Here is a 26,914-nt window from a genome sequence, read left to right as displayed (position 1 = left end):
AGGCCCTGTCCCCCACATTCTGATCTTGCCCAGGAAAAACATTCAATCAGTGATAGTATTGCTATTGGTGAAATGCAGAAAGCACCCCCCTCTGTTTGGACCAAGGGTGGGCAATCAAGTTTGAACTCAGGGAGCTGGATGAGATTATCCTAAGGCCAGTGGCACCCTCCCACGGGCTGGGGAGAGAGCGTGGATGGGTGCAGAGAGATCCCCCCAGAGGCTTCTGGTAGCCTGGGCTCAACTGTTTGAAGTTACGCATCATTTTAAGGATTGGAGGGGTGGAGGCTGTTGGAAAGACAGGGAAAGGGGTGCGGGAGCCAGGATGGATGTACAGAGCCTTCATTGCTCCCACCCAGCAGACTCAGTAACTGGACATGGGCTGCCATCTTTGGGGCGGTCCCATCTTTTCCTGGGACACATCCTCAATCAGACAGTCTGAACCCGAGGCCTCTTTGCTGCTTCCTCAGTCCTGGTCTCCCCAAACCCAAATCTAGTGACTTTAGTGAACTGAGGGGATGGAAAGAACCCTGGACTTGGAGTCAGAAGACTGTTGATCTCAGGGAAGTCACCAGGCCTCAGTTTCTTTGTCTGTAAAATAGGCTGGTTCCTACTTCCATGAGCTAGTTGAAGATAAGATAATAAATGTCATAAAAGATTCTGTGGATTGCAAAGCAATCTACAAATGCTCACAGGGAAGGTATTATTATCTGGGTTCCAAAACCTCCCTCCCTTCCTAATACGGGTATTTCCCAGATCTGAGTCCCTCCCGGGTTTTGGTCCCAGGGGTCTGATCCAGCAGCAGCAGGGGACTGAGGAGGCCAGAGGGGAAGCCCAGGACTCCAGGGCAGGGCTTTGCTGTCACACCAGGGAAATAGGAGGAACTGGAAAATCAAACCCCACACTGGTGTTTCCTCCACTGCTAATCTGTGCTGATGGGGGAGAGTCCCCAGGAGAAATGGGCTCAGCTGGAGCAGTTCTTAGGGGCTTGCAGGCTCTGAGTGTGCATGGAGAGAAATTCTTCTGGGCTTGAGAGCAGGGCCTGTGTTGTTGTGACCCCTACCCTGTAGCTGCCTGTACCCTCCCCACAGTGTAATGATGTGTGTGTGTCTGTTGGCCCATCGCACCCCCACTGATCCCCAAAGGACCCCCTCTTCCCACCCCACCCACAAGCCAAACCTCAGGGCAGAATGACCTTCAGAAACCCCGGCTTGGGGCCTGCCTTCACCCCAGCCCCGGAGCCCAGGACACACACCAGTGGTGGAAGGGTCAAGTTCTGGCCACCTGCTCAGACAGGAGGTGCAGTTCTTTGGGGCCCAGATGTTCCAGCAGTGTCTGAAGCAGCCCCTCCACCCTAACAGTCTCTAGATGGAAGGGGTCCCAAGGCTCATCTGGACCCGCCCCCATCTGTCCAGGGTCCCCCTGCAGCTCCTCTGATGACTAGGGGCCTCCACTTAGAGGTGTCCTCCCACAGCTCCAGAGCTGGCAGCTCTGATCTGCACGGTGGGTTGCTGGCGTAGGTCCTGGGGCTGCAGCTTGTCTTTCCTTCACACAGGGCTGAGTGCACAGTAGGCGCTCAGAGGGAGCCCATCAGCTAGAGACGCAGGCAGGAAAGGGGAGCACCTCCCCCACTGGGCCCCTTCAAGATGCTTCCCCCTCAGAGTCCCATCCCCCACATCCCAACATTGTCCAGAAAAGCCTCCCTTTCTCACGTCTCCTCCTTCATTGGGTGAAAGGTTGAGTTGAGAAAGATGCCTCAATCGTGACCATTTGGGATTCATCAGTCACTTGTGGTCCCTTCTGCCAGCCAGGACTTTTTAGGGGCTTCTCCCCCCAGTTGCTCTGAAAGCTATCAGCCTATCTGTGTCCTGGTGACCCTGGCCCCCTCCCCAAGTCCTATTCTGTTCAGCTGTTCCCTCTCCCCATCTATTTAAGGGGACAGAGCTTGGGGAGTTGGCAGAGCAGGGTACCCCACATGGCTTTCAGGGACACCCCTAGCTCTTCTCTGGGGCCAGACTGTCACCCACTGGACCTCCCACTCCTCCAAGGAACTTCGGGGCTCTCAGAAGCAGTCATCTCAGCGGGTTCCTCGTGTCCTACAGCACGTGCCTGGGTGCGCGCGCACACACAGCTGTGCGGCCCTTCCTCCCTGGTCAGAGACCCAGGCCCTGTGTGCCAGGGGTGGAGCTTCTGTGTCCAGCCCACCCCACATGCCGGCTCCCAGCACACACCACACGCTGCTGTGCTGGCCGCACTCTCTTGGTCTCCCCATGGTCCGCGTGACTCTGGGAAGTGCAAGGGCATTAATGACCCCTGGGAGCAGCCTTCACCTCGTGACTGAAGGAGTTGGTGGATCGCCTCTCGCGCTGGATGACAGTCATGTGTCCCACTCCAGGTCCCCAAGCTTCCACAGCAGAATAAGATCCAGCTGCCCAGAGTGGCACGGCCTGTGCACACCGACCCTTCCTGCCGCCTTCCTTTCGTGGCCTCACCTCCCTACCGGCTACCCATTTCCAGCTCAGCTCCTCCTTTTGGGCTGGGACACTCTCCTGTCTGGTCCCATTGCCACACCTTCCCTCAAGTGTACCCCTGCCCACCATGTCCTTTGCTGGCATCAGTCACCTGCGGTCCTTCTCTCCCTTGTAAGAGCTGTCCTTCTCAACTGGGCCTGGCAGGACCCAGCTCTTCCCCTCATGGGCTCACCTAGTACCCCGTCGTCCCTGATGGGTGCGTGAGTGCCATCACATTTCCCAGTCACACAACAGCCCTGAACACTGAAAACGGCCTCCATTTCTCTGCGGGGCCCTCTCCACCCAGCCCCAGCACAGCCCAGAACTTCACAAATGTTGGTTGAAAGATAAATATTATTATTTACATCATCCATCCCCATCTCCCACCCCTGCACCCCCAAAGCCCTGCTCTGGCTGTCCAGTACCTCTGGACATGGGTGAGTCCAATGAGGACTTGGCCAGTCTATACCTGGGTGTAAGCGATCAGCTAGCTAGTTGCCGAGGGGCACAAGGGGCAGAGAGGGCCTGAGTGTCCCGCCCCTTCTATCTTGGCTTAGCTAACATGCTGCCCCAGAGGCAATCTGGAGGCCACAAGCTCCCTGTGCCCAGAGGCCAGGTCTCTGAAGCCAGTAGGCTGATGGCCCCAACTATTATTCTCTGCCTCTCAAAGGGAGGCTGGCTCAGCTGGGGCACATCCTGGCTCTTGCTCACAGGCCACTCCGTCACCCTCCCACCCCCTATCTTCTCACAAAGCGGGAGACACCTGAGTCAGGAGGTTAGGGAGAGGGAGCCCATGTGGCCAGTAGGGTAGTAAAGGTCCACGGGTGCAAAGCAGCAAGGCAGGGCATTTCTGGTGGCAGTGCCACAGGGCCACAGGAAGTTCTGGTGGCTTGGGAGGATTTCTAGTGATATGGCCTGATGTCTGATGGTGCCACTGATTTCTAATGTCTCTAGGGCTCTGACAGCATGGCACTGGTTCCCAGCGGTGTTGGAAGGCATTGCTAAGGCCTGGAGGAGTCATCACGGTGGTTAGGATGCTGTCACAAGAGTTTCCCATGGTGGCCCTGGAGCAGCGAACGGCCCCCATAGTTACCGAGGAAGCCCTAGGTCTCCAGTGCGCTGGCCACCTTGTGCTCTGGGAGCAGGAGGGACCGGTGCTGCTTTGGGCTTCCCGGCTCCCCATTCCCACTCCATTCCCAGTTCATTCTCTAAGGAGGACTGGCCCAGCCCAGTCCTATGGGTTATTTTCCATTTGTCCTGTGGCCCAGATGGCAGCTTCTCTCATAGGCCTAGAACTCTTGCTCAGTCAGGGGTCAGGGAGGGGCCTCCCAGGTCCCCGTGCCAGGGCTCCTGGGGGTACAGTGTGTAGAAGGAGCCGGTCCCCTCCACAGACAGGGCAGCCGACTGAGTCTGGCGACCATCTTCCCCACCACAGATCTCGGGGGGCTGCTCCACGGCCCTGCAGCTCAGACCGCCGTGGACTGCTTGATGCTGTGAAAGCTGACGCGGGTGGGGGACGTTGGGATGGACATGGCACGGGCTACACGGGCGCGGATCGAGTGCTTGTCCTGCCATCGGTGCCACCTCTTCCGGATGGCAGAGCGGACCTGTGGGCACAGAGCAGAGCATAACATGCGAGCTGGGATCTCAGGCCCCGCTTCTTCCCCTGGGGCTGCCATAAGCAGCTGTACAGGTGAGCAGTGCATAGGTGTGAGGAGCACAGGGGGCCCCCGACATTCGCGTCCCCAATGTTGTTCATTTGCATATCGGTTGGGACAGTTTTGTCAAGTGTTCTGAGAAGCCGTGCCTTTCTCTAACCCATATGAAGGCGCCCAATGGCCTTTGCCATGAACAATCCCTGCCCTCAAACCACACGCATCCCCTGCCCCGGGGCTCAGCCCTTCTGTGGTTTTCAACAACCCATTTCACAGACCCATTGATGAGACCGAAGGCCTGGCTCCTCCATACCAACTGCCTAGGGGAGCAGAGGAGTGGACTTGCCACCCCAGGAGCAGCACGGGCAGGTGGCAAGGGCCCTCTTGGGGCCCAGCAGCACTCCCATAGGGACCTGGGGGCAGGGAGGAGAGGGCCAGCATATGGAGGGCAGGAGTAAGCTACAGACCATCTCTGGTCCCAACAGGCCTCCTGCCATCCTGAGCCCCAGCCCAGGGTCCTTACCTCGCTGTTGAGGAAACAGTAGAACACAGACACGAAGAAGCCCTGGGGTGGAGAGAGAAGGCGGGTCAAGGGACTGGGCGGGTGTGGCTCCATCCAGGTTCCAGGCTGCCCCTTCCCTCCCCAGCCTCCTGCCCCTCCAGACCTCTGCCTGGGAGAATGCCCACCCCAGGAGGTACAATGGGGGGACAGAGCAGAGGGAGGGGAGGGCGCTGTACCTGGAAGGATTCCAGGAAGGAGTTGAAGTAGATGAAGACGACCCGAGAGACCTCATCTTCCCCGGGGTTCACAAAGAACAGCATGTACGTGATGCCCAGGAGGGGAAGCAGCACCAGAGTGGCTTTCACAGCCTTCCTGGGGTACGGCAGGTGGGGAGGGAGCATCACAGCCCATCCCAAAGGGGACCAGACAGGGGAGAGCGGTGGCAGGTCCCAGGAATGTCTGAGACAGGGGGAGCTGGGGTTTGGGGAGGGACTGCCAAGCCTAAGGGGAGAGTGACTCTGGGCCAGAGACTGGGAGCTCCGGAGCCCCCAGGGCTGGGGGAGGCAGGACTGGCTACCTGTACTGAATGGTCTCAGACGTGGTGGACGCCCGAAGTTTGGTCATAAGGATGCGAACGATGTTGAAAAGGAAGATAAAATTGATCTGCAACGTGAGCACACAGTGGGCACATGTATGTGTGCACGATGTCGGCGGGGGGTGGTAGTGAATGGGGGGGCTGGTCAGGGACTCGGTGTCTCAGGGCTGGTTTGCTCCTCCCTGCTGCTCAGCCCCCACCTCGTTACCATACTCCTGGCCCTTTGCCCCCACCTCTGGGCAGGGAGATCCTTTGGGTCCATGGTAGGCACTGATTGCCCCTCCCCACTGTGCCCCTCTCTCCTGCCCCCTCCCCAGGTTCTTACCAGCAGGACCAAGATCATGGGGCCCTGGTAGATGTAGTCGGTATACACTCCAGGTCTTTTGCCAAACCAGCACCTAGAAGGCCACAGAGGGGAAGCAAGAGGAGAGGTCCTGGTCAGTGGCGTGGGGAAGGGCAGCTTGGTCAGGTCAGGCCCCAGGCCTGGAAGCCAGGTGCTGGGTGCCCCAATTTCAACCCTGGCAGAAGGTCGAGCCACTTGATCGCACCATAGTGCCTCAGTTATCCCATCTGCAGAATGGACTGCCTCCTCTATTATGATCTAAAACTGCAAGCAGGCGGTGTGACCGGGAGGAGATCATGGATAAAACCACAGACTGGAACAGGCACGGGCGCAATACACCACTGCTCCCCTCGGCCCCCACCGTGGCTCTGCAACATGCCCACTGGTGGTGCCTTTGCCCTATACCTGTCACGAAGTGAGCACCCAGCAGCTAGCAATCTCTGAATCTGGTTAATTGCAGCCTGAACTACCTCGAGGCTGAGATTTCATAGGTTCTACCTGTTGCAGGAGGCAGACTTGCATTGCATTTTCCCAAGTTCCCTCCAGCAAGCTCTAGGGAGGTCTTGGGAGTGGGCAGGGATGGGGCACCCAGAAAGTCCTCTGTGCAGAGAGGATGGCCCTGTGGGCATGCAGACCCACAGTGCTTAGCTCTCATGATGTCTCCATAAACTACAACTGAGAGTTTATGTGAAACCTCTTATCTTTTTAAAGATTGGCAACAAATTCAAATTTTCAAAAAACAATGCAGAACAAACATGAGCTGTTCTAGGCCAACTCCAGTCTTTGGCTTTGGGTCTGCAAATTCTTTCAGAGGTCTCATGACTGAATCCCTTCTGCTGCAGTATCAGCGTCACACCACATGGTGGGGCTCCAGAGTCACCCAGACAGACTTCGGCAACTCAGGCGCCCATTTCCCTCCAAGATGCATACAGACGCACACTGGGCCCCTTTGGGAAACCTGTGCTTCCTCTCCTCCCCTGTACTCACACCCACACCTGCACACCTGCAGGCCCAGGCACCATCGCCCAGGGTTTAGGATGCTGCTGCTTTGGGACCGAGGCCCCACATCGTGTCGGTCAGCTGGCCTCCCTACCAGCCTGGGCCCCATGCCACTGGCCGTGCAAACGTGAAGAGCCAGACAGCCAGAGTGAGGAAGGATCAACCTGATAAATACGAACATAATTTTCCAGGCTCCTTGCCCAGCCCAGTGAGGATGTGGTGGCCACCCTGCTCTCTATAATTGTGGGGAGGAATTTTCACTATGATGGAGGCTACCTAGAACCCCGGTCAGGCAGTGGCCTGCTGAGAACACGCTGGCCGAGAAGATCCTGGCACTCCCTTGCCTATGCCCTCTTGTCTGCCTCTGTCAGCCGCACAGTGGAATCACCTGGGCAGTTAAAAAACCTCCTGGTGCCCAGGTCACACTCCAGACCAATTACATCCAAGCCTGGGGCTCAAGCCGGGGCATCGGTACTTTTGAAAGCTTCCTGGGTGACTCCAAGGTGAGCCAAGGTTGAGAACGACTGCAGTGGAAGTTGAGTTTTCAGGGGTGGCTGGAAATACCTGTGCCCATTTAATAAGGCACCTCAGGACTTCAGAGCTGGAAGGAGTCTCTGAGCTCGTCTGAATCAATTTCTATGAAGTCCGTGAAATTAAAAAAAAAAATCCTAAAATTAATAGAAAACATTTATACAGCATTTACTATGTGTCAGACACTATCCTAAATGCTGAACATATATTAACTCATGTCATCCCCACAACAACCTTTTGAGGGACCACTATTATCAGGATGTCCATTTATAGATGAGGGAACTGAGGCACACTGTAGTAACTAGCCAAGGTCGTGTAGCTTCGTAATGATGGAGCCACAATTCAGAACCTGGGCACTCTGGTAACTCTTACGGGGTTCTGCCTGTCATGGGAGCCCAGATCAAAGAACCTGGATCTGCCAGCCCAGCTATACCTCAGGCAGGGCACTGGTAGGGAGCCTTGGATTGAGTCTGGCCCCCAGCGCGCTCCCTTTGTAGGTGAAGAAACGGTGGTCCTGACAGGGAAAGGGATGTGGCTGAAGGCCCTTGGGGAGTGTCAGGCAGAGCTGGGCTGAAGGCCTGGATCTTGGGGTTCAGGGGGCCCTGAGGGCAGTGAAGGGAAGGAGGTGACTTACTTCTCATTGTCATAGTACAGCTTCCCAATGGCCCAGGCTACGATGATGGGGAAAGGCACACCTGGGGAAGAGACTGGCTGTCACAGGGCCCTGGGGGTGGGGCCTGGGGGTGCAGGGCCAGCAGGACCTCAGTGGAGCCCAGAGCAGAGAGGCGGGCAGGGTTTCCCAGGGTAGAGCTTGGACCCACTCACCCAACACTCCTCCTTCAAGATGCTGCCCCCACCCTCACCCTCAAGTAGGGGCAGAGGGACGTGGTGTACACCCCACCACCCTAACCTGGCCCCACAGCCAGCCGGCCTGAGTCTGGGTGAGGAGATGGCAGTCCGGCGGGGGCTGGGGGCGGGGCTGGCCCTCTCACCCCAGCCAATGCAGATGAACATCCACTTGCGCAGCCGGTCAGTGGAGTAGGTGAGCACGATGGCCGTGTGCAGGTAGCAGCCCTCCCCGAACATCCAGAAGAAGTTGGTCACGTGGAAGTAGTTGTAGGCAGCTGTCACCAACCTGCACCAGCCCTGCCGCCCCACCGCCACCAGAGATGATGATGAGCCAGGGGTCAGGGTGGGGGCAGCAGCAGTACCCCCCCCCGGGCCCAGGGTCCTCTTGGCAGGACGGGGACACGCTCAGGATCCGTGGCTGTTTTATGGGCCCCGAGGCCCGGCCCCAGCCCCTCCTCTACAGGGCAGCCTGCTCGGACCCTTCCTCTGCCCCCGGCTGCCTTCCAGGACGTACCACGTTGCTCTGGTGGACTTCAGGGCTCATGGTGAGTTGGACCACAAACCACGTGGCGTTGCGCAGGATGAAGGCCGAGATGAGGTTCCAGTGGATGATGTTTCTCAGGCACCGGATGCTTCTGAGGGCCGCAGGGGAGGATGGGAGCAAGGGGAGGAGAGCGAGGGTCAGGGCTGGGCTGTGCGCACTGGCTGTCACGCTGGGAGGGGGCAGCGGCTCTCCTGGTTCCCGCCGGAGGGGCCTTTCCTACCCGTGACCAGCCCAGACCTGAGCTCCGGGGGGCGCCTACCACAGGACCAGGGGCTGCCCCTTCTCCCGTGGGCACCCCCCTCCCAGGTTTGAGGTCAGAAAACATGAAAGGCCTCCAGCAGGATGCCGCCCTCCCGGGTTTCAGCTCGGATGCTTTGGCCATCCCCCTTTTTCCCTCCAAGCAGTTACTGGGCAGAGGGACAGAAGTGACCCTGTGAGAGGTTCCTAGAGACTTGGGACTCTATGTCTGCCACCCCCTCTCACTGAGGTGAGGGGGCCGGACTCCCTTTCCCAGCAGGCCCCTGCACCTGACTTCTCTGCCTTGCTCAGGGCCTGGGGACAGTGCCGGGGCCTTCTCACCTGAGTCGCAGAAACAGGACAAAGGCCACCAGGAGGGCCACGAGGGAGACGCAGTGGCCCAGGTAGTTGATGATGATAGCAATGTGGTAATGCAGCTTGCTCTTCTTCTGAGACCGGAGAGAGGGGTAGAGGTGAGGCCCCGAGCAGCCACACCCCTGCCCCCATTTGGACGAGTAAGGACAGCCCCCGTGGGTGGCCGGGACAGAGTGGTTCTATACCAAGAATAATTGCCCCCCTCCTGAGCCCCTACTGTGTGCCACACGTTGCCCTGGAGCAACGCTATATGATTTAAGATTGTGTTTCCTGTCTGTCTGTCCCAAATCCTATGCTCTGTCCACTGCTCCAGGCTGTTGGACAGACATCAGCTACCTTGACTCTCCACGTCACACAGCCTTCCCCGTTCTGCACACACAAGCACGTGTACACGGCTCACAGGTGTGCTCTCATAGTCACATTTCCCTTGAGTCCAAACGCCCCGGCCTTGGTGGGTGCAGACACCAACCCTCCATTTCTGGGCAGAGCCAGTGTCTTCCCAATCACCCCCAAAGCCCTCCTGCTACCGCTGAAGGCTGCCCCTATCAGCAAGGTGGGGGGCAGTTGCTGTGGATTAGCACCCACAGAACCATGAGGAACTGTAAAGAAAAATCTCCGAGGCTCCGTAACTCGCTTCCCAGTCCCTACACCTGGCACAGGGGGTCTGCTTGAAGGGAATGGGATCCTATAACAAAGTCCCTAACATTGTTACTTAATTCATTTCATATACTGCTCGTTCTAAGGGATCAAGTCTCACTCTATCCATCTACCAGATGAGCAGGCTGAGACCCAAAGTCAGCCCCCCAAGGGACGTGCCCCCGCCTTAGGACATCCAGCAGACATCCAAGCCACGCTCCCCTGCTCTCCTTGGCCCCCGCCACCCCCCTTCTGAAGGCATGTCCTCACGGCAGAACCTCTGGGGTCCAGATTCCCAGGAAGCTCTGCTCTAGGGGCTGCTTTTCCTGGCAGAGGCTTTCAGGAACATGGCGGGAAATCACATTAGCAACTCAGGCTCAGAGGGGGTGAGACCCAGCGAGGTGTAAATGGAGGCAGGCGAGAGACAGAGAGGAAAGGGGCCATGCAAATGGGGAGGGTCTTTGAGTGCTTGGCAGCAGATGGCAAATCTGGAGACTCCGCGCACACACCCAGTCTGGAGCTGGTACTTAATTACCGTTTATTAAATTTTCCACAAATCCGCACTGCAAAGCCCCTGGGTAATAACAACGTCTGGGAGCCCAGAACAGCACGACGCCCCAAGTTCGTTCACAGGCCCAAGTGGACAAGATGAGCACAGTGTGCAGGAGCCGCTTTACCACCTCCTGACAGCAGCTGCCCGCCCTGGACCCCCAGAAGCTGCACCTCTGTGGTTTGGTTTGGGGTGAGATAAGTCATTCATTAAGCACCTAGTGTATGCTGGGCACTAGGCCAGGTACTTTACAGATGTCGCTGGTTTTCTCTCACAACTGCCCTCTGAGACTGGCCTTTGTCCCTGTTTTTCCAGCTGAACGGGGTGCATAATCGGCCCAAGCCACCAGCCAGCAGTCAGAATCCAGTTCTACTTGGTCTTAAAAATGCTCCTTCTCCTGTCCCCACAGTATATTTTTTGGGGGATAAGCAGGAACTGAAAACAGAGGCACTCTCTCCATCCTGTGCTTCTCTAGGGAGGATGGGGGCTCATCAGGGCTTTTTCTCCACCAAGGCTGAAAGGGGACAATTGGGCTAAATCTTTTGGGGGCAGCCTCTGCGCGACTCCTCCGGCTGGAGGCCCAGGCTGGGTTCCAGCCCTGTCTCTCAGCTGCCACATGTGAGATGCAGTCTGAAAAAAAGCAAGCCAGCTGGGGGTGGGCTGGGGGCTTATAGTGCGGAGAGAGTTCGAGACGGCTGCTGGACAGAAGGGAGCATCACCCCAAGAATCACCGCGCGACACGGCCGGCCACATTCAAGAAATGGCCAGAGACACTGTTTGAGATGGTCAATAACACCCTGAGAGGTGGTCAATGACATCCAGAGCGAACAGCCAACAATGTCCTGGGAGACACACGGTGACACTCTAAGAGACCCTATGACACCCTGAGAGAGAGACCGTGACTTCCTGAGTGAAAGCCACCCGAAGGACAAATGGACACAGCCAATCCCTGGCGACCTGACCGGCACTCTGTCCCTGTCCAGTTTGAAGACCGAAGACTGGCAGGTACCCTGAAGAAGGTGGCATAGTGTGGCACTGGGCAGAGGCCACTCTGCTGTACCCTCAGCGACCAGAATCCAGTAAGCAGCATCCAGCTGTGACCAGACTCTCTGCAAGACACACCTTGTCCAAACAGGCAGCCCTGTCAGGCTTTCTGTCCTGGTGCCTTTCAGGATGGCACCATGAGCCCTCCCTGCCTGGTCCCCACTGCCCCTGCCAAGCTCCCGTGCCCCAGACTCTCCCCGCCCTGGCCACCCCCTCTGTGGCTCTCCTTCTCCTCGCCCCGCCCTCCTCCCTCTAAGTGTGCTCCTCAGCCTTCCGACATCAGCATCACCTAGGAGATTGCAGGGATCTTAAGGAATGCAGACTCTTAAGCCCCACCCCCATCCATAGTCAGGAATCTTCATTTGGCAAGAAGCCCCATGAGTCCTAAGCACTTCAGAAGCTCTGGTCCAACGAACCCCACAGTGAGCAGTGAACCCCAGACCATAAGCCTACACCCACCGGGTCCCACTCCTGTCCCACCAAGCTGTACCCTCCCAGGATGTGCCAAGACCCTGGCTCCCTGTGCTCCGCAGACTATGGGAAAGGGGAGCAAAGTGTGGGGGAGGGAAGCAGAGTGTACGGGAGGGGAGCAGAATGTGGGCAAGTGTCATGGGAGGTGGGGGAGAGTCTGCAGCAGTGGGGGTGTCACTGCAGTAGAGGGAGACAGTATGTGTGGGGTGCTGATATGGGGGTGGGGGCCGGTGCAGGGTGGTGCTGGGGGGGTGTCAGTGCCATCCCGGAGGGCTGGGCCATGCATGAGCCAAACTACCCAATGGGGGACTTGTCCCTGGAGGTGATGACTGTGGGCAGGTCCTCTGTGGCCTGGCCTCTGGGCACCCTCACAAGTCCCATTTCACAGGCAGCCAGTCTGCCAATCTATTATCTGCAATTCCCCCGGTGCTGGTGCTTAATTAGGGCTTAGCCAGGGCCGGGGCTCGGAAACCAAACTGGCTGCTCAGTTAATTGGAGACTCTTCCCCTTCGGAGTATCGCCAGGAGGAAACAGGGAGTCCTGGGAGTGGGGAGGGGCCTGGCGAGGCTGGGGGCTGGCAGAGGGGATGGCATTTATTAATTAATTGATAATTAAATTAATTGATTACCCAGAGTGCTAGGCAATGGGAAAAGAGTGGTGGCAAAGCCAGGCAGGGCAGGCCTGGGTGGGGGTGAGCAGTGTACCCTGGAGGGATGTGTGGTGACCAGAGGAAGGGGTGCCCATGTTACCTGGGTCTCCTCATCAGTGACCCTCCCACTCTCCAGGTGTACATTACAACCTCCCTTAACCTCAGGTAAGATGACAGGCAGAGCGGAGGCAGATGAAGGAGTGCCCTCCAGAGGTCCAGACACCAGCAGACGTCACTCTCTCTCTACCAGGAGGCAGAGACTATGTTACTCTGGACCCTTTTACAAACGGACCAGGAAGCTGGGGCTTAATGGGGCCTCCATACCAGTTACCTGCCCAGAGTCAAACAGCAAGTGTGTGGGAACTAGAATCCGAACCCCAAGCCTTCTGCCCCCAAAGCCCATGCAGTTCCCATCGTACTGACAAAGGGGACCGATGAGAAGGTGGTGCTCCCGAGTCCTCCTTCTTGCCCTAACCCTGCTGGTGGAGAGAGAGAGACCCCTGTCCTGACGGACAGGGTGGGAGCTGCAGGGTGGGGAGGAGGGAAGGCTGAAGGCAGCTGACCTCTGCCCTTGAGTCTTTGAGGGATATTGGGGGGGTGAAGGGGCTGCTGAGTGCCCCCCACCACCCAACTGGAAGGAAGGGGCTTAAATTAGAGCAGGAGAGATCTGGGGGAATCATGGGCGTCCCCTGATACTCCAGAGGCTCCAATGCAGGGAGGGCAGCTGGGAGCAGCTGGCATCTCCAGCTTTGCTGATGTCCAAGAAAGGGACAGACACCTGCTCCTCTGGGGTGGGGGAGCGTTTGTCTGTCCTAAGGCAGAGGCTGGCGATCTGACCTCCAGTTGCAGATGTACCCAGCTGGAGACACACTGTCTACCTCTGGCTTTGCAGACCCAGCAGGATGACCCGAACACAGTGGGGTGGGATGGGGGGTTGAAGACTTCTTGCCTTAGCCGTGCTGGCCCCATCACACCCCTGTACCACCCTTCTCTGGTCATCACCTATGGTCTTAATAGCTGCTGATAGCACTGTCCTGCCTTCCTGAATACAAGCCCCATTTCTCATCCTCCCACTGCTCTACTGTGCACCAGGTAAGGTGTTCCCACCTCATTGATTGGTTTCCTTGTGCACCCTACCCCCAACCAAGCCCATCTCTTCTGGCCCAACTATGTTTCCTTATCTGGACCCCCACCTCCCTCCTCTAATCCAGAGGGATACCCTCCATCCCAGCCCCAGGACTTCCCAGGTTGGTTCACTGTATGGGTGCTTAGCAATCTGGGGCCTATCCCAGCCTGGGGTGGACCACATGGTAGGGCCAGTGTAATATGAGACGCCAGGAAGCCTCTCACCCTACATCCCAAGTACCTCTCACCCTGCCAAAGCAAAGGATTAAAGAGCACGTCATTCTTTTAGGCTAAGCCTTGCCTCATCTTTGTAGCTTCTGGAAGGAGACAGTAGAATCCCAATATCTTAGTGATGTGAAGCCAGGCAGCCTAGGGGAGGAGCTAACCAAAGCACCTAGAGTTGGGTGGGGTGTTAGGTGGGGAACACTGTTTTCTCACCGTCAACCTCACTTCACACAAGTACTTGGCAGTGGGCAAAAGAGAGCCTGGACTCCAAAGCCAGGCTCTGACTCACTCTGGTCATGTGACTTTGCATGAGTCCCTTTCTGGGCCTCCGTCTCCCTATAGTGAGGTGGGTGACACTAGATTAAAGTTTCTCACTTTCTCCCCATCAGAAGGCCCCTTGGGGGCAGATTCCCAAGCCCTCCTTGGAGAGTTTGATTACTGGGTGTTGGGTGTAGCCCTGGGACATGAATTGGAACAAGTGCTCTGAGTGACTTATTCCCAGACAGATCAAGATGGGACAGAGAGTCTCCAAGGTCCTTCCCAGTTTAGTTCTTTAAGGCACTGGAATTCCCCAGATAGCCTAGACCAGCCCTCTCTCTTCCACACCCCAAAAGTCTGGGGATCTCAGACACCCTGGGCACCCTCCCTTCTGCCCTTGGCTTTATGCTTCCTGGTTCTTCCAGCTCCATGGCCCCACCTTCCTCAGCACCCACTGAAGGGGAGGTGGAGATGTAGGGAAGGGGACCAAGGGGACAGAGCAGCAACACCAGGAAGACAGGTGTTCCCATGCATCTGCCAAATGCCACCCTTGGAAGGTTATTCATTGTGGCACTGTTGGTAATAACCAAAGACTGAGAAGAAAGATTGAGTAAATAAATTACAGTACATCTGCACAATGTACTATTATGCAAATGTAAAAAGAATGAAGTTGCTCTTTCGGTACTGATATGGAACGAAGATCGCCAAGATGGATAACTATATGAAAAAAGCAAGGTGTTGAACAGGGTGTATATTTTGCAATGTTTCTGTAAAAACAGAAAAGGATATATGTACGTAATTACTTGCATATGTAGAGAACGTCTCTGATAGCACACTTAGGAAATTGGCAAAATGGTTGCCTCTGAGGAGGGAACCCAGAGGTGGGAGGGAGACTTTCTCTGTATTCCCACCTGTACCTTTGAATTCTGTGTTACGTGGAAGCAATATCTTCTCAAAAACATTGAAATATTTTCAAGGTTCTCCAAGGGCTTTTTAGAACTTCATTGCTTCCCCTCACCCCCATCCCTGATTCTGATAGAGCCCCCTGGTGTGACGCTCAGGTGGGTGGGGTGGAAAATGGATGAGAACCCGTACTAGTGGGTGTGGGTAGAAGGAAGGAAGGAGGAAGGGACAGAGGGAGGGAGGGAGAGAGGAGGACCCAGCTCATGGCTGCCTGGGGCCCACTGGACACACCCTCCCTCGGGGATGCCTGAGCTCTGGCCCCTGGACTCTGACTGGCCAGCAGCCACGGAACAGGCACAAGTAACAGAAAGGCAGCCTGTGGCCAGCCTCACCTCCTCACTGAGGATCTCCTGGCACTCCGAGTAGTTCACGCGGGCAGCCCAGCTGCCATTGGCTAGGCATTCCCGGTAGCCGTTATCTGGAAAAAGGAGAGAAGGTCAGAGTGACCCAGGGCTCCTCTCCCAAAGAGCAACCTGGGCAACGGTCTGTCCATCCATCTGGGCCAGCACGGGGGCCTGATTGCTGAGGGGGTGAGAAAGATACTACCCCTATCTTCCTGCCTCTTTCTGTCCCCTGGCCTCCAACAGGGGTTCAGTGGTGACTCCAATGCCTGCCCACTCAAACTGGCACAATCGTGACCATGGGACTGGCCCACGGGCAGGCTTGACCAACTCACTGGGCTGTTTCCTTGCAGGCCTTTATGTGAAGGCAGATTACATGGTAGGTGCCCTTCTGAGAAATCTTCCATTTTGGGGTCTTAGCAAAAAACATTGGTGAGATCTGAGGAGTCAATTCTCACTCACAAGGCTGGGCGTGATACGGTGGAAGGGGACGTGGTGACAGCTCACATGGCACATAAAGTGACAGGGGTTCACGTGGTGAGGTTTCCCGTGGGGAGGGGTCCTCACGTGCAGTGTTTCACATGGGCTGGGACTCACAGGGCAGGGCTTGGAGAAGGTCCCCATGGTGGCATTTTGCCACAGCAGGCATTATGTGAGAGGGTCATGTGGTGGGAACATCCATGGTGGAGGCCTCTTGGGACAGAAAATGAAAGGTGGCAGGAGTGTGCAGGAAATGTCGCAGGGGGTGGGTCCCACGCAGCACGTATCTCATGGTTAGGATCTGCTACAGCCCTCTCCCAGCCTGGCACATGGCAGTTGGGATAAAAGACAAGAGAGGGGCCCTGGGAGGGGTGGGGGGGGGGGTCCGTGAGCCACCAGAGAGTCATTCCCAGACAGGATGCAAGCTCCTTGTCTTTCATTGCAGCCCTGGCACTTTCTAAGAAGATCGGGGAGGGACTGTTCTCTGAGGCCTGACTTCAGGGCTCTGGGATGGCTGGAGCTGCACAGAGGGCCTGGCCCCTCCCCGGGGCACCAGAGGTCTAAAACACAGTAGGGAAGGGACCCAGGAAGATCCAAATCATGAGTCTTTTCTTGCCCTGTCCCGCCCTGTACCCCCCTCTGGCATTGGTGGTTCCAAAGATGTTTCCTTGAGTTAATTCTGGCCCAGAATCCAGGCAGCACTGGCTGGGAGAGAATTGAGTCCTGAGCTGTTTCCAAATCAGCCTCTGTCCGGCTGCAGGCCTTTCTATGGCTCCTGCTGACCCTCACATCACAGGGGGCAGGAGAAGGGCTGGAGAGGCTGCTTGAGTCACAGTCCCTGAGCCTGGGGCCAGGCTGGGGCAGAGAGCACTGCATGGGAGACAGGCAGGGCCCCAGGGCCAGCTCAGCACTGCTCTGCTGTGAGTGACCTGGGCCAGCAGGCCTCTCGGGCCCCTCGCTGTGTATGAGGAAGGGCTGGACCAGCGGATCTCCGAGGTGCCGTCCAGTCTGGGAGCTGCCTCTCTACTGGCAACATCAGAACAAGAGGGAGATGATGAAGTGGGTAGCGGGTGGGGAGGCGGAGATGCTGCTATGTCCCCAAGACAGGGAGCCACAGCCTGGCTTCCAGTGCTGCAAGGCTGAGGCTCCTCTCTAACCCACTCCCCGGGCCCTTTGTTGAGAGCCTGCTCACACACAGCATGCCGATGGGGGAAAGGAGGCTAAATGGATTTGTAAAGCTCTGCTCAGCTTCCCTGCCAGTGGACCTGAGTCTCAGCAGAGTTGAGCCCTTGGGCAGAGTTGGCAAAGATGCTGCTGATTCTCTCCTAATTGCTAAATGAGGGATAAACTACCCGAGGGCTGAGGGCTCAGTGATAGGGTTTTTCAGCGAGTTCTGGGGAGAGGCAAGGAACCAAAGGATCCAGTGTCTCTGCCATGCACCGGAAGTGCCTGGGACCCCAAGCTGCTCTGGAATGTCTGCAAAGAAAGAGACTTGGAGCAGAGATTTGGTTGGAAGGGGCACAGGGATGGGAGTAGGGGTGGGGGTAGGGGGAATGGTTCTTGCCCTACGAGAGGCAGCACAAAGCAGTATTAAGAGCATGGTTCTCGACCCAGGCAACCTGGGTTCAAATCCTGGCACCACCCCTTACTACCCTCGTGACCTTGGGCAACCTCTCAGCTTCCTTATCTACAAGATAGGAATGACCCCTAACAATGGTTCCTACCTAACAATTGAGGGAGCACTTTTAGTTAACCTGTGCACAGTACTTGGACCGCTACCTGGCATGTGGTGTGAGCTGTTATTTTTATTATTATTGTCTTGCAGCTGTATTTACATAAGCTCACATAAGATTCAGAATACGTTCCTTGTCCCTATCAAAGGGGATACTGGTGGAGATAACTGGAGGCACCCCCTTGGCTCGAGCCCCCCTTTCACACCCCACATGTGGGTGGGAGCCTGGAGTCCCTGCCAGGCTGGGTCGTCCAGAGGGAGCAGGCTTTGGTGGGGAGGCAGGAGGTGACCTGGAAGAAAACAGACCCAAGCAGGGAGTCGTTGCCAGGAAGGATGCGACCTCCTTGTCTTTGATTGCTGAGCTGAGCAGTCCTCCCGGAGAATCACGGGAAAATGGATATTTTTGGAAATGCTTCCCACCCCTTTGAAGATCAGATGCAGCCGGAGGGAGGGCATTTAGGGGAAGGCCTGGAAGTCCCAACAGCACCTCTCCAGTAAGTGAATTAATTAGTGCTTAATGATTAGGTACAGCTCTGGGTTCTCACTCGGTGCTGATTGCACGGGCGTGTACCTCATCGTTCTGGCACTGCGGCACCTGGAAAGGGGGGTCTGTCAGCCCTGCCTCCACATCGAGGGACCATCACCCCCCAGCTCCTGTCCTGGGACCACAGATGGAAGAGCGAGGGAGCCGAGAGAGCACCCCACCCAAACCTCCCACCCACCCCGCAGGTGGAGCAACCGAGGCCCAGAGATGGCCAGTGCTGAGGGAGCCTGGCTTCCACTTAAGGCAGGGCTGGCAAATCGAGTAGCACACGCCCAGGCACGAAGGTCTGAAGGCGTTTACTCTGGGGCACGTCAAGTCACCCTTGGGGATGAAAGTGAAGGGAGCTCGTAGGGAGTGGCCAGGGCAGGGCTATAGCCACAGAGAGCCCGGCTGGCCCCATTCAGGACCGTGGGCTTGACCACGGAGACGATAGGGAACCACGGAAGGGTTGACTCCAAGCAAGGGTGTGACAGGGTCAGATGTGAAATAAGGGTTAGACGTGGGTACCTTGGACAGGGACAGTGGCACTGGGGATGGAGGGCAGGTAAGGTTAGACGTGGCGGAATCGACAGGAGCTGGTGCCTGAGAGGGAGAGGGGCCTCCCCCGGGAAACCCGGTATCACTTCCCAGCCCATGTCCTCCTGGAGGCACACAGCGTTCTGGTGGAGCAGCACGAGGGCTCCAATTCCCTGTCTGACCCTGCCTCCAAGCTTTGTGACCTTCGGCAGTTCTCAGCCTCTCTGCCTCCGTTTCCTACTTGTAAAATGGACCTATTAAATTGGAGGCTGGCCAGCTGTGCACCCCAAGCTTTCCTCTTCGGTGCTTCTGCCCTTCCTCCTGCCTCCCCACTCTCCTCCTAGTCTTTCTTTTCCTTCTGCGGGTTCCAGGCTGTGGTTGAGACACATGAAGCCGTGTGGTCTGGCTGTTCCAGCCCCCTGCCCAGTCCCAATGCTTCCCCAAGGCCCTCCCACCCCTCCCTGGCTGCAGTCCCACCCCTAACCCGCCTAGCCCAGCTGGTAAAGGAGAGCGGGCCAGGAGAAGGAACTTGGCAGTGTTAAGTTGGACAAAGCCATAGCATCCAGCCCTCTCCATCCTCAGACAGGGGCCAGAAGAGGTTAAAAAAAAAAAAAAGTGCAGGTCTTGGAGTAAACCACCTGGTATCTGTGGTCACCCTTTGTACCTTTTTGGGGCTCTGAGCTCAGGCCCACCAGACCCTAAAGGCCCACCTGGGACCCCCACCCTCCCTTCAGGGCAGGGCCTCTGGCCCACAGCTGTTGCTGTCTTGATAAACAGGGGCTGTGAGCCATTGACAGGGGAGAGCAAATTAATTCTGAGGCTGACAGGTGGCATGGCAAGGAGCTGCAAAGCCTGGAGGTGGAGGCTCCGAGCCTCAGAGCAGTGAGGTGTTTACATGGGGATCAAGTGTCCGAGCAGACCCTGGGTCTGTCCTTCCCCACCCCACCCCACCCCACCCCACCTGTGGGCCTGCAGGCAAGGCCAAGCCCCCTCCCTGGCTGTGGAGCGAGAACTGGGTCCCCCACCTCCTGGCTGGAGGGCCCTGGGCAGGCTTTGTAACGTGTCTGAGCTCAGGGTTCTCATCCCAAGGTTGGGGCTATTCTGATGATTCCTGCCCTACCTCATGGGTTGTCGGAGGCTCAAGCTGACTAACCCAATCTGTTAACTACAAAAGAAAGTGTCAGACATAATCTGGATGCAAGTCCAGCTTTACCTCTTACCGGCTGGTGACCGTAGGCAAGTTCCTTAACCTCTCTGAGCCTCAGAGGTCTTGGTTATTGAATGAGCACTACAGAGTTATATACAGTGTTTTCCAGGGGTAGTGTGAGAATTGGCAATATGAGCAGAGTGCCCAGCAGAGCAAAACTGGGCTTTGGTAAATGGGGGCTGTACCCACGAGAGGTATTGTTACTGTCATTATCATTAGTTCCCCTGCCTCCAACAAGTCCCCAGCTTTCCGCATCCTGTCCCACCTCCCAGCAGATGGTCAGCCCTCCAACGCGCCCTTACTTGTGGTGTTGTAGCGGACACCGTAGAAAAAGGCAGGGCAGGGTCGAGCCACCAGCTGTCCTGCGGGGCTCCGGGGCCAGCAGGTGCCAATGAGGTCCACGGATGCATTGCACTGCAGTCCTGGGGGCAGAGACAGCTGGTGAGGCAGAGCAAGGTCCCCACTCCAGTGTCCTACCACCTCCCCACTGGCCCACACTCACACACCAATCGTGTGTGAGCAATCTACAGGAGCAAGGACCCCAAGTGCAGAGAGGAGCTCTTCCTATGTGGATGAGACACCGGGGAAGGAATCTGGATTTGATGTTATGGCACTAGGGAGCCAGAGTGGGTTCCAGACCAGAGAAGGAACAGAGACAGTAGGTGGTGGTATTAAAAGTTGAGGTCCTGGCTGGCATTTAGAGAAAGGCTGGACGTACTTCAGGTTCCCTGCTCTGTAGCCTAAGGACACTTCTCTCGGCACCTCAATTGGTGAGACTGAAGCTCTCAGACTTCATAGCTTGGAACAGACCCAGCCAATCCCTGACCTAGGCCCCTAACTTGTCTTAGGAACCACACCACATCTGCTCTGGCCTTGCAGGGAGGAACCAACAAAATGAAGTTGGCCTACCTTCCAGCTGGCCTGATGACCACTTACTGAACCTACACTATTTGCTCTGGTCTGTGCTATGCCCTAGGGGAGGACTTACTGAGAAGGGGACCATGGGGAGAAAATAGAGAGAGACACCATCTGGGAGAATAGAAAGGACACTGAACCAGGAGTCTGGAATCCTGGCTCCAAACTGAGCTGTGCTAATTTGCTGTGTGAACATAGGCAAGTCACTTGCCCTCTCTGGGCCTTAGTGTCTTTATGAAGTGATTCGATCTGATCAGAAATTCTTAATCTCAGTTCATGGAAGCTTTAAGTGTTCATAGAGACTCTGGAATAAAATGAAAAATGTGGTCTATACATGCATTTTACTTGGGAAAAGGACCATGACTTTCACTAGATTCTCAAAGGAGTCTGTGACTCAAAAAAGGATGTAAACAGATGAATTAAAAAGATGTCAAAGTCCCCTTCCAAATATTTACTCTTAATTAAAGAGCTTTTTGAAGTGCAGTTGATGTGTGTGTTGGGGCAGAGTTGAAGCCACAGTAATTCTTCTGAAGGGTAGGGTGGGCTTTGGTCTCAAATGGGAGGGTGCTGAAGATGGTCCTGGCACCCCTCCTGAAGCTGCCCCGTTTTTCTCTGCCTTTTGATGCCCTTCTCCTGTAGAAGGCTGCTACACCAGTGCTGTCGAGACCCAATGTGCCCAGCATGATAGGAGGGGTTAAACCTGGGGCTGGCACAAGAATGCACAGACAGACAGGGAGAGCCATGAACCAACGTGGGAGCACCCTCTTCGGGGCTGGGCATCGGCAGCGGCCAAGCCCTGGCTGTGGCCAGCTTGCTATCTCCTCCCCAGCTCAGCCTGCCCCCAGTCTCTCAGGAAACAGCAGTGGGTTAAATTGGCATCTTTTCTTTGCTGGGTGCAGGGCAGTCCTGACCAGTACTTGTTCTAAATGCTGGTTTTTCTTTCCAATCAAAGTTATTCCCAGGGTGTTCGTGCAACTCAGGGCTCAAGGGGCAAAGGCCTTGAGGCCAAGTGATTTAATTGAAAGAGAAAGAAATCTGGATTGAGGCTTAACGGATGTGAGAAGAAGGCAGGCCAGGCAGCAGGGGTGGGCCAAGCCCGGGTGCTATGCCACAGTAGAGCACCGGTGAATGGCATCGCAGAGTGTTGGTGGGGGGAGAGGAATGAGGAGAGCAGGTTGAGATTTTAATCTGTCATGGGTTGTGCTGATAGTGCTGAGCCCGGAGGAGGGGGGAAGCTGAAGGCATGTGGCCGTGGGGAGGGAGGGATAATATTATGAACTACATTCTGATTTTTCAAAGCCCTTCTTCATATATTTCATTTGCTCCACATCCACCATGCAATGTCATTATTCCCTTTTCACAGATGAGAAAACTGAGTTCCAGTGAAGTTAAGTGACTTGCCCAAGGTCATGAGTCAATGAGTGAAAGAACCAAGACTCATAGCCAGATGTTTTTGACTTGAAATTGAGTGCTTGGTTTGTTACACCACATTTCATGCCAAGAAAGGGAGAGGTGACAGTCAAGGAGGCAGTGAGGAAGGGAGCAGCATTTACTGAGGGCTGTGTGCCAGGCACATGACAGGTGCTTTATATATACCATCTGATTTAATGACACCATCATACCTTCCTTAGTAGGTTGTTCACTCCTTCACTCCTTCATTCACAGTATCTTCTGAGCTATGCACTGGGGAGATGAAATGGGGTCTCATGTGTGGCAGCACCTGGCACTTGCCTAGCACACCCTCAGTCAGTGTAGCACCTGCCCTTACTCCCTTCTTCCTCTTTCTTGCCTTGGACAGTTCCCCAGAGCCCCTTCCACAAAGAACAGAGGGCAGGGCAGGACTGGGCACCAGCCACAGCCAGGACCAGGCCAGAGCCAAGGCAGGGACTGGCCACTAAGCAGATGGCTCTCCTGTCCTCAAGGACCAGCCAATGCTTAAAACTCTGACACCTCCCACAGCTGGTCTAGGTTTGAGGATGGGAGCAGGCAGGGCAACCCTATTTGTCCCTCGACTGGGTTATGGATTAGGATTCCATAGCACCTACTGTGGGTCTCACGTCACCTGCCAATATGGGTGCTAATTCTCCCCATTTTATAGATAAGAAAACTGAGACCCGAGCAGTCAAATTGTTTATAGTCATCCAGACATTAAAAGGCAAAGTGGATTTTGAACACTGGTCTTTTGACACCTGCCCAGGGCTCTATCCACTGCACCACAGCTGGTCCCAACGTGGGTGACTGGCTCTCACAGCATTCGGTTGCACCCATCTCAGCACCCTGGGTTCCTCCATGTTGTCATGCCTCTCTCCCTCCCCAACCCAAGGATGAGTGGAGAGGGTACAGGGGAACACTGCCGTGGACATAACCTTTACATTAAAAGCCCAGAAAATTCTGGATGGAATGAAAGTCTGCATGCGAGACCAGAAGAACAGGAGAGACAGCTTGCAAGAAGGAAGATCAGAAACCAAATGAAAGGGCTCAGGAGACGAAGTTCCCCCTCCCTCCGGAATAACAGGCGAAGGCCTGAAAGCTGGAGCTACGTGGGCGGGGTCCGAGGGAGGGGTGGAGCCAGACAGGGCGTAGCCAATCAGGAGCGGCAGCCGGGCTCAGACTTGGATACCTGCTAGAAAGTTCAATAGGGAGTTGGCTGGGTGGTTTTAGAGATCTGGCTGAGCAGGGAGAGGGAGGGAAGGAAGAGAGGAGTAAAGGAAGGGTGGAGGAAGAGAAGCGGGGGTGGGGGGGAGCAGAGGTCTAGGGAAGGGAGGAGGCAGCAGGACTGGGGGCCTCAGGAACGGTGTTCCAGTCAATTGGGCGCTGCCCACTGGACTCCCCACCCTACTGCCTAGCAACGCTTCCCGCCACGTGCGCCACCTCTGCGGCGGTTGGCGGCTCGCACAAGATTGCAGCCCACTGTGCAGCGGACACCGGGCCTCTGGGGATTCTACAGACTGGGCCTCCAGAAGGGTGTATAGGTCTTGGGGGATGGAGGGAAACTAACATTTGTTGAATACCACTCTATACCAGGCGGTGTGAAGGGCATTTTACATTACGAAATTCATGCCACTCGTTCAATCCACTCAACCACTCTTTGAGGACAAGAAGGGGGGAGGGGCAAGTGGGCCAGGAGAGACGGGATAGGGAGGAAATAAAAGAGACAAAAAACTGAAACTAAAATTGGGTGAAGCAGACAGAAAGCCAGGAGAAAGAGGTACACACAAAAAAATAAATTCCCGAGGTTCAGGGTACTGGGAAGGAGTGGATCTCCTAGCTGGGAAGGGAAGGAGACAAGAAGGGAAGTGTGTGTCATTCAGGATATAAGGACCTCGAGGTCAGGGCAGGGGGACTCTGATTCTTGGGCCAATGTCCCCTCCAGTTCCCACTCCCACGAATGTCCAATGTCTCCTGCACTCCTGACGGTTATTTCCCCACCTGGATATCATAGATCTAGGGTGAGTAGCAGCTTGGACCAGCGTAAATCAGCCTTGCAAATAGCCAAGCCAATTTACCAGCCCCCAGCTACTACTCGTTAGGAGCTAACTCCTCCCACTCCCGTAGCTTCCTACCCCACAGCGCCCCTCCTGGTCAAGTAAGTTACGGACGGAGAGGAATACTCATGAGTGCTCTTAAGCTGTTAATGACCCTCTAAGAAATTTTCTAGGATCCACTAATACATAAAATAAATGTCTTGCCCTCGGTGATGTGGGGGGGTCAGTAAACAAACAAACAGACATACATATCTATTAACCAGTGAGAAATGCTATGGAAAAAAAAGCAGAGTAAGGAGATAAAGACTGATAGGGGTGCTATTTTAATTGGTCGTCTCTAAAGTACTCACATTTAAGCAGAGACCTAAATGAAGTGAGGGAGAGAGCCATATGCATACCCAGGGAAGAATGTTCTAGGCAGAGGGAACAGCACGTACAAAGGCCCTGAGGCCGGTGTGTGCTTGGTGTGTCCGAGGTGTTGACATTTCTGTCAGTGGCTCACCCCCTCATTCATGGGGCAGCTAGATCCCTTCAGGGTCTTTTGGGGAGGCGTGGAGCGAAGTGGACTAAAATAAAGCATAAAACTGGTGCTGTATCTTCCTCCTTCCCCACATGTGCACAGAGCAGATACATGGGGCCCACACTCCGATTGCCCCAAACACCTGCAAATGGAGGGAAAGGAGAAGTCCTAGCATGGAGGGCTCCCACCTGCCTCTGAAAAACACTTGCTGAGTCAGGATCATCTGAGGGGCCTGCTTTAATGAATAGATTAGAACCCTTTGAAGGTGGCCTATTGTATGCTTGTGCATGATTGGACACTGGTTTCTTTCCCCAAGTAGGTTACACATTTCCCTTCGATCAGACTTAGGGTACAAACGTGCTCAGCAGATCCTTCCATGGTAGATAACTTCAGAGGGAAACTGGGACCTGGCTACTGTCCCAGTTATGTCGGGTCTTTCACCGGGGGTTTCTGAATAAACCAGAGTAGGTGGGCACTTGGCAGCAGCCCTGAGGCTGGGAATCCCATCCTTTTTGGTTTGAGCCCAGGAGAGGGACTCAGCCAAGGTTGTCCAGAGGGGGAGCTGCCAGATGGCCCAAGGGCAGCTTCTGAAACACGTGCTTGCCCATTCGGAGGAAGGTGCTGCTGGGATGAACGAGCAGGGGCTCTGCCTGCGTCACCTGACATGGAGAGGGTGGCAGAGTCCTGCTGTTTGCTTGGCCTCCTCGTGGTTGAGCTGCCTTTCCTCTGGCTTGGCAGAGAAGAAAATGCCTTTTTAGGGTGTGTGATTTGTCAGGACAAATGCGTGGGCTATTCATTTTTGCATTCCCAACACCTAGTACAGTGCCAGGCATATAGTAGGTCGAGAGAAAAATCAGGGGCCATATGTAAACCCATATGGGCATGGGAAACTGCAGGGGTGACTCTGCACCCCAGGATGACTGTGCTGGGCCCCGGACACTACAGCTATGGTCAGCTACATGGCATGGTGGCTGGGAAAGTCTGCAATCAGGCCCACTTGCTTCACATTTTGGAGTCACTGCTTAGTATCTGTTTGTGCTTGGGCAAGTTATTTAACCTCTCTGAACCTTTGGTTTCTATTCTGTAAATTGGGGATAAAAATACTCCCTGACTATATTGTGAGGATTGAACGACAGTTAAGCCCTTAGCATGGTGTCTATACTTAGTGGGCACTAAATAAACATTACCTATCATTAATTGTTATTATTATTTGCTACCTTAAGACAAGGGATAGGAACTGATGACCTGCGTCTTTGTCAACAATATGATTCCATTTGTCTCTGATGTCATTAGTCAACAATTCTATCACTTTCTGGCACTGTCATATTCATGACATGATTTTATGAGTTGCCAAGTCTGATCTGCCACATGATGGCCCTGGGGACCCACCCTCTCCTTGCTCCTGGCATGTAAGAAGCCCCCCAAAGGCCCTGGCTCAGTGCCAGCTGCCCCGGCCAGACGCCCATCCATCTGTCCTTGTTCCTCCACCCCACCCTCACCATCTGTCTCTACCAGTGCCCATTGGTCAGGGTAGGTCTCGGAGTCAGAAGACAAATAGTGCATTATCAGAGGCCATTGTGAAGGTTGATGGATTGTGTGCCATGAAGCCAGGCACACTGGGCCAGGCTGGGGATAGGGGCACAGAGTACAAATCATCGGGGAATGAATGACATTCATCATAGCCTGTTGCCTTCAAGGACAGGTTACTCCCATGAGGAATCAGGGATGTCACTTCTACCAAGCACAATAAGGAAGCAAACGGAGTCTGATCCAGCTCCAATGCAGGAGGTGGGGAGGGGGGAGTGGTGGGAGGGGGGTAGGGGGAGAGGGAAGGGAGCTTTGGGCAGGGCCTTTCATCTCTGGCCCAGCCTCTGAGCAGTTCTCCCTCCCAGTCTCTCAAGACTAGCACTCCAGACTCTTGCTCAAGAATTTCCCAGTTCCCCATGGTCCAACTTAGCCAACTTTGCAACCAGATGCTCTAGGCTCCCCATACCCCTCCAGACTTACAGGTCCTCCCTCCTCACCCCTCCCCTGTCCTTCCGCTAAGTCCACCTGACAGTCCTTGGTCAATCCTAGCTTTGGCTCAGAGCATTGAGTCTTCTCTGCTGGTCCATGC

The 26,914-nt window shown here is 55.4% G+C and overlaps 1 protein-coding gene across 3 annotated transcripts in view; it reads right to left on the bottom strand.

Moving 5' to 3' along the window:
- Nucleotides 1-2,845: 2,845 nt before the first annotated feature.
- Nucleotides 2,846-26,914, bottom strand: part of CRHR1 (corticotropin releasing hormone receptor 1) — a 47,287-nt gene continuing 23,218 nt past the window's right edge. For 2 of the 3 annotated variants that reach the window (XM_081029307.1, XM_081029306.1), the window contains exons 3-13: nucleotides 20,181-20,300; nucleotides 15,391-15,476; nucleotides 9,105-9,211; nucleotides 8,496-8,616; nucleotides 8,125-8,278; nucleotides 7,767-7,827; nucleotides 5,585-5,657; nucleotides 5,242-5,327; nucleotides 4,901-5,036; nucleotides 4,686-4,727; nucleotides 2,846-4,114 (exon numbers count right to left, since the gene is read on the bottom strand). In XM_081029307.1, coding sequence (XP_080885433.1) covers nucleotides 3,974-4,114; nucleotides 4,686-4,727; nucleotides 4,901-5,036; nucleotides 5,242-5,327; nucleotides 5,585-5,657; nucleotides 7,767-7,827; nucleotides 8,125-8,278; nucleotides 8,496-8,616; nucleotides 9,105-9,211; nucleotides 15,391-15,476; nucleotides 20,181-20,300 — 1,127 coding nt within the window. In that variant the 3' untranslated portion in view covers nucleotides 2,846-3,973. The remainder of the gene's footprint in view (nucleotides 4,115-4,685; nucleotides 4,728-4,900; nucleotides 5,037-5,241; nucleotides 5,328-5,584; nucleotides 5,658-7,766; nucleotides 7,828-8,124; nucleotides 8,279-8,495; nucleotides 8,617-9,104; nucleotides 9,212-15,390; nucleotides 15,477-20,180; nucleotides 20,301-26,914) is intronic. The other variant, XM_081029308.1, reaches the window with a different exon arrangement.

Source organism: Rhinolophus hipposideros, assembly GCF_964194185.1.
Source record: "Rhinolophus hipposideros genome assembly, chromosome: 20".
NCBI lineage: Eukaryota > Metazoa > Chordata > Mammalia > Chiroptera > Rhinolophidae > Rhinolophus > Rhinolophus hipposideros.
The sequence above is the reverse complement of the archived record's forward strand: the minus strand, read 5'-3'. Positions and strand labels throughout refer to the sequence as shown.